Below are 6,000 nucleotides of genomic sequence, written 5' to 3' on the forward strand. Positions count from 1 at the left end.
TCCAATAATTTCATCACAACATATAAGACAAAAGTTCTCTATCAAGATCTAGAGAATTTCAGAGCATTCAAAGTTGTGTATTTCAGTTGTGGTTTGGTGCAGAGAGTACTCAATAGGAAAGAGTCGAAATTGGATTCAGGTGACTAAGATAGTTGAATTGTTAGAGTTTCAGATTTTCATTAGAGGATCTGCCATGATCAGAACATGGGAACTTCCTTAGAACCATCACCTCCAAAGACCATCAAGCACTCAACTGTCAAAATACTGATCTTTTAGCCAACCTATTTATAGCTTGTGCTATTTTTATCCATTATCATTTTCAAGGAGATGGCCATATTCTTAAAAGAAAATAGCATCTATTGAAGATTGCTAGATTTTAATATTTTCAACAAATTCTATTGTTAGTTTGTAGTTATCCTCATCAGGAATTTATCTGAAGATTGAGTGAGCTAAAATTAGTATTTTTCTATGTTACATGGGGACACGTCCACCATTTTTGGCCCTCTAGGAAACATCCCAGAAATACATCCCGTGCTTCCCGTCGTCCACCTGTCCCTGTCCCTGAAATGCTGTGGAACATTTTAAAAACCAACACAACTCAATGTTTTTTTTAAACAGCAAAGTAGAACTGATTTCACCAAGTGGGCTTTGACATTAACTAGAGGCAAAGTTCTAAACCTGGCACCAAGTTGAATCTATGTTCCATGCATGCATCGAAGTGTTGGAGTTGCAGGCTTATATTGTGTCTCAGACAAGACATTTTCTGATTTCACCATAAATGTTATCATTAAAAATTATACAACGCATAAAAAAACATATAATATCTTAATATATTTTGAAAATCTATTTAGAAAGCTCACCTTTGACAGACAAAATGACAGCAGGAAAGAAGCACACAAAACTCTATTTTTTAGTGGGCCATGAAGGTCCTTGCAACCTCTAAGGCCTTAATCTGGGTTAGGTGCTAGAGCGTCTGCTGCTTGACCTCCTCCATTGTCCCCAAAATCCTGCTTTGGTTTTGTAAAATAAAATTAGAAATTGTTTTAGGCTGCACTAGGTGGGGAAACACCATTTTCCTTATTTCGCTCGAACTAACAGAACTTTCCCCCCTATTTTTATGAAAGTTTCAGCATTTTAAATACACCAATTTTTTTGTGATTACATCTTCAATTAATTAATTTCCATTTACTTCTGGTCCTCTGGATTGCTGAGTCAATTTTGATATAAAGAAATACTACTATGATCAAAATACTTGTGTTCTCTAAATTCATTCTTTATGATTCTCATTCCTTATTTAAGTTTATTTCACATATTTATATATTGTTTTAATGTTTTGAGTCCCTGCCAAGTCCTGGGTCTGTGTCGGAATTTAGGTTGCCAAGTCTCAGTTTTTGGACCACTATCTATTCAATTCCTTTGTGCTCTTTATTGTGTGACAACTACTACTTTTCTGATTACTTGTTTTATATGTGTTGGCTTGTACTTCATGGCCGTTGACGAAGAGAAGCTTGCAGTATTTGTTTCCAACCAGGTGCCAGAGATTCTCGTTGGTGATCCTGTGCGATTCCGACAAATTGTAATAAATTTGGTTTCAAACTCAATCAAAGTCAGTATTCTCTCTATTTAATTTTTATGCAGTGTGTTTTTTGTGCTTCTAGAAAAGGACCTTGAGAGAGATATTGCTATGAATATATGCTTGTGCTTTCCGTGCTTTTAGAAAAGCTCCGAGACAGACAGAGAGAGAGAGAGAGAGAGAGAGAGAGAGAGAGAGTTGGCCCAAAGAGTATATTTTGGGTTTAATTTTTTTGCCTTTCTCAAATACTTCGCTTTTGCAGTTCACAGAACGTGGTCATATCTTTGTTTGTGTGCACCTTGCGGAACAACTCAAATTGGTCGAAATAAATTCTGAGCCATCAAAGAGGTACACAGAAATAGTTAAAAATGGTTCTAAGAACTTATGGGATACTTTGAGTGGGTATGAGACAGCTGATGGAAGGAACAGATGGGAAAATCTAAAGTTTCTGCAATCTGATGAAACCCACATCCTTCCCGAGGCATCCTCTCAAACATCCGAGGCTATAAATTTATGTGTCAGTGTTGAGGATACGGGTGTGGGAATTCCTTTGAAGGCACAAGAGCGTGTATTTATACCCTTTATGCAAGCTGATAGCTCCACTTCTCGTCAATATGGAGGAACAGGCATAGGTTTAAGTATCAGCAGACGTCTGGTGGAACTTATGGGTGGGAAAATTGACTTTGTAAGCAAACCGCACATAGGAAGCACATTCACATTCACTGCTGTCTTTAGGAAAGGTCATGCATGCCCATCGGATATGTCTGAGGCCATAACGAAGCTTTTTAAAGGCATGAAAGCATTAGTGGTTGATGTAAAAGCTGTTCGGGCTGCAGTTACCAAGTATCATTTGCAAAGGCTTGGGATGCGAGTTGAAATAGCAAGTGAACAGGAGTCCGCAATTGTGACAGTGAATGGAGGGCAAAATGGTAACATCAAATCCAGGTAAGCATTGTTTGTCCAGAATTCCACATCACAAGTTATTACATACATTGGTTACTGATATTTAGTTAGTCATGCCTAACCTTGGGCCTTGAGTTTTGAGGAGGATTATGGAAGAGGTAGATCTTGGTAATTTCTGTTTAACTCACTTGTTAATCCTGACCCCTGTACATTTTATACTTCAGTACAACAGGAAATATAAACATCATGCTTGTTGATAAGGAAGCTTGGAGCAAAGGAACAGGTCGCAATGTCTCCAAGGTTTTGAAAGAAATGAGGCAAAATCATAGAATTTCAGAGTTCCCAAAGATGATACTTACAGCAACCTCAATGAATTCTGAAGAATCTAAGGAGGCCAAGGCAGCTGGGTTTTTAGACCCAGTAATCATGAAACCCCTCAGAGCTAGTATGCTTGCAGCATACCTTCAGCAGGCATTAGGAGGTGAAGGAAATAGAAAGGCACCGATTCCTTCTTTGAAAGGTCTTCTTTCTGATAAGCAGATTTTGGTAGTAGATGATAACATGGTGAACCGTAGAGTTGCTGAGGGCGCCCTTAAGAAATATGGAGCTAAAGTGGAATGTGTTGCAAGTGGAAAGGCTGCATTGGAAAAGCTTCAACCACCTCATAATTTTGATGCTTGCTTCATGGATGTTCAAATGCCAGAAATGGATGGGTACGTGGATTTTTATTTTTCCTTGAGTTGAGCTTTAAACTGTTGTGAGAGTTTTATTCTAAATATCAGCATAATTTCTAACTAGAAACTTTTCTATTACATTAGTTTAAAAAGGTCAAACTGTAGATATTATCATGCTAAAGACTCGAGAAAATTTTGTTTCAGGTTTGAGGCAACAAAAAGGGTCCGAAATCTAGAATATGCATATAATAGCGAACCCTCCAGAGAAGAGCATGCAAATACGAGGAATTTTCATGTACCAATATTGGCAATGACTGCTGATGTAATCCAGGCAACACATGAAAAATGCTTAAAATGTGGAATGGATAGTTATGTATCAAAACCATTTGAAGAGGAGCAACTCTATAGGGCAGTGGTGCAATTTTTCAAATCCGAACACAATTCTACTTCAGATATGAGACAAGGATTATGACACTTAAGCCCCAATTCAAGCATCTATTGCACGTAATTGACTGATCAAGCATCATGCATGTTGATTCGACAGTACTACCTGGGCTGACAGAAATTATACTGTATCAGAAAGTGCAGGCTTTACAAGTTTCTGAACAGTGTGAGTTCTCATGGAACCTCAGATACCCTCATTTGATTTGAAATTATTTCCCCTTTTATTTGATATAATCAACTTGATTTCCAAGTTTCTGCATCTTAATGAATTAATAATGCTTCAAAGATAATAGAAGACACTCAAGAGTGATGAGTTTTCCAGCATAGCTGTTCACAGCTAAGCCATGTTTCAACTTGTAGGTTCTGGCTCAATCTTAATTGAAGTCCATTTGTTATTTTTACAGGAATGCGTGTTCCCAGATTCCCTCATGGACAATTTTGTACTTGTTTCTGAATTGAACTTTGGCATAATAAACAATGCTAACTGGCTACTTCTTCCACCAACACGTTCAGGCAACTTTGCAGGGGTTTAATGTATACTTAGATGTCGATTCAATGCCTTCTTTGACGTGCTGTGTGAGCTGCATATCGTTGTGCAAAGGTGCTTCATTTTTCTATACATTAGCTTATTTGCTATTTCATGTACAAAATCCAATAGCATCTATTGTAAGCTGGAATTAATTATTCTGAATGAAATGCTGTACATTGAGATTCTGCTCACCGTACAAGGACTTGTATCTTCCTATGTATCTCCTTTGAAAAGGTGTCTCAAATTGAGAGGTATGCTTCAAAAGTTGACTACAACATAATCTTAGCTTGATTTTTTTGTTTATATAGAACAAGAGACTTGAGCTTTAATCCCTTTGCTTTGTATTAATCTCACCCTTTCCATTGTGGAATCAAAAAGGAAATCAATGAACTTGCAGCCAGTGGCCCATTACTAGAATTACGGTTACCATCTGTTAGCTAAAGATGATATCTAACACAGCCACATCTTAATGGATGACTCTGCATCATCTTCATGAATTTATTGGAAAAGATAGATCAAATTGGATATCTTGGGAGGTTTCAAGATATTATCAGAATGTGTAAAGTGATGTATTTCAGTTTGGATGAATTATATAGGCAGCTCAAAATTCAAGATAGCTGATTATACTGCGAATATTGAATCCTATTGTACATTTCGCTATTAGCACCATATAATATTGTATCGTATTTTAATCACAATTAATGAATTTTAAGCTAGCACTAAAAGTAAATTGCAGCAGGATCATTTCAAACATTTAGTTATTGCTTTTAAATATTTTGTTGGGGTTTTTCCTATGGGATACACAACTTTTTCATTTATGACTATTCTTCTATTGGCTAATCCAAAAGAATGGATATCTCTTTCAGAGCAGTTATGCTTTATTTGGGAAGGAGAATGTTTGGCCATAAAACTTCACAGCAGTGACTATTCAGGTTTGCATGGTAATTTTATTTTAAAAATGAATTTGGTTTACACTATTGATGTGATGCAATTTGTTGGGCAAATATTGTACTCTTTTTTTGTATTTTTCTTTTCTCACAAAGTATCCACATTATTTTAGGACTCCCTCAATCCTAAGATATTAATATGCCCCTATGATGGTATATTTCAGATGAGTTGTTTAAGGGGTTATGGACAGATATAATTAGTTTTAGCAATTGGAACTTCCTTACTTCTCTTTGGCTTGGACTTAGTTCCTTAGATCGGACAAATTTTCTTTGTAATTTTATTCATGTAATTCCTTTCTTGATATGTAGCGTGCAAGCAAATTTCTCTTACATATAGCTCTAAGGATCTTTAGATTTTATTCGACTAATATCATTTATTTGTCACTGCACCAGGTCCTGTTGGTTTTGTTGGATCTTTAGATTTTATTACTATTATATCATTTATATTCCTGCACAAGGTACTGCTGTTGTTTTTGTTGCCTGTAGATGTTTTTGCATTGGTTAATATTTTAGTTGCTCTAAGAGACACTATAGTTTGACTTTGCATCCTGGCATGTAATTTACTGGCAAAAGAAAAATTAAAAAGGAGTTTGGCACCTAATCACCTTGCATGTTGCTTAAACAACTAGGAGAGTTGAGGTAGATCTCCATTTATGTGTGTTGGCATCGTGAAGAGCTATATGTTCTTTAAAAATGGATGTTCGATCACTCTTATTTCTCCGAATTCCAAAATTTCACAATCTATGCAGCATCTGAGTGAATTGGGGACTTACAGTTTAAAACCATCCTTTGTAAGAACCCAAACCGGTTCTAACTTCACCACTATAATATCACCTGCTTTTCCTGGTGCAAATTTGGTCTGAAGGATCTTTGTTAAACAGTTGACTTGCAAAGTCTGTCTGGCTGCTCTTTGTTTCAGTCAGTTTGTTT

The 6,000-nt window shown here is 36.5% G+C and overlaps 1 protein-coding gene across 1 annotated transcript in view; it reads left to right on the forward strand.

The window, feature by feature from the left end:
* The window catches only part of LOC149534807 (histidine kinase CRE1-like), a 29,888-nt gene extending 25,132 nt beyond the window's left edge, over positions 1-4,756 (forward strand). The window contains exons 8-12 of the mRNA XM_089806960.1: positions 1,508-1,606; positions 1,836-2,518; positions 2,701-3,189; positions 3,355-3,760; positions 3,999-4,756. Coding sequence (XP_089663086.1) covers positions 1,508-1,606; positions 1,836-2,518; positions 2,701-3,189; positions 3,355-3,622 — 1,539 coding nt within the window. The 3' untranslated portion in view covers positions 3,623-3,760; positions 3,999-4,756. The remainder of the gene's footprint in view (positions 1-1,507; positions 1,607-1,835; positions 2,519-2,700; positions 3,190-3,354; positions 3,761-3,998) is intronic.
* The last annotated feature ends 1,244 nt before the right edge of the window (positions 4,757-6,000 follow it).

The sequence above is a fragment of the Cupressus sempervirens genome, chromosome 10 (assembly GCF_028749045.1).
Source record: "Cupressus sempervirens isolate cs-2001-9-10 chromosome 10, ASM2874904v1, whole genome shotgun sequence".
Classification (NCBI taxonomy): domain Eukaryota; kingdom Viridiplantae; phylum Streptophyta; class Pinopsida; order Cupressales; family Cupressaceae; genus Cupressus; species Cupressus sempervirens.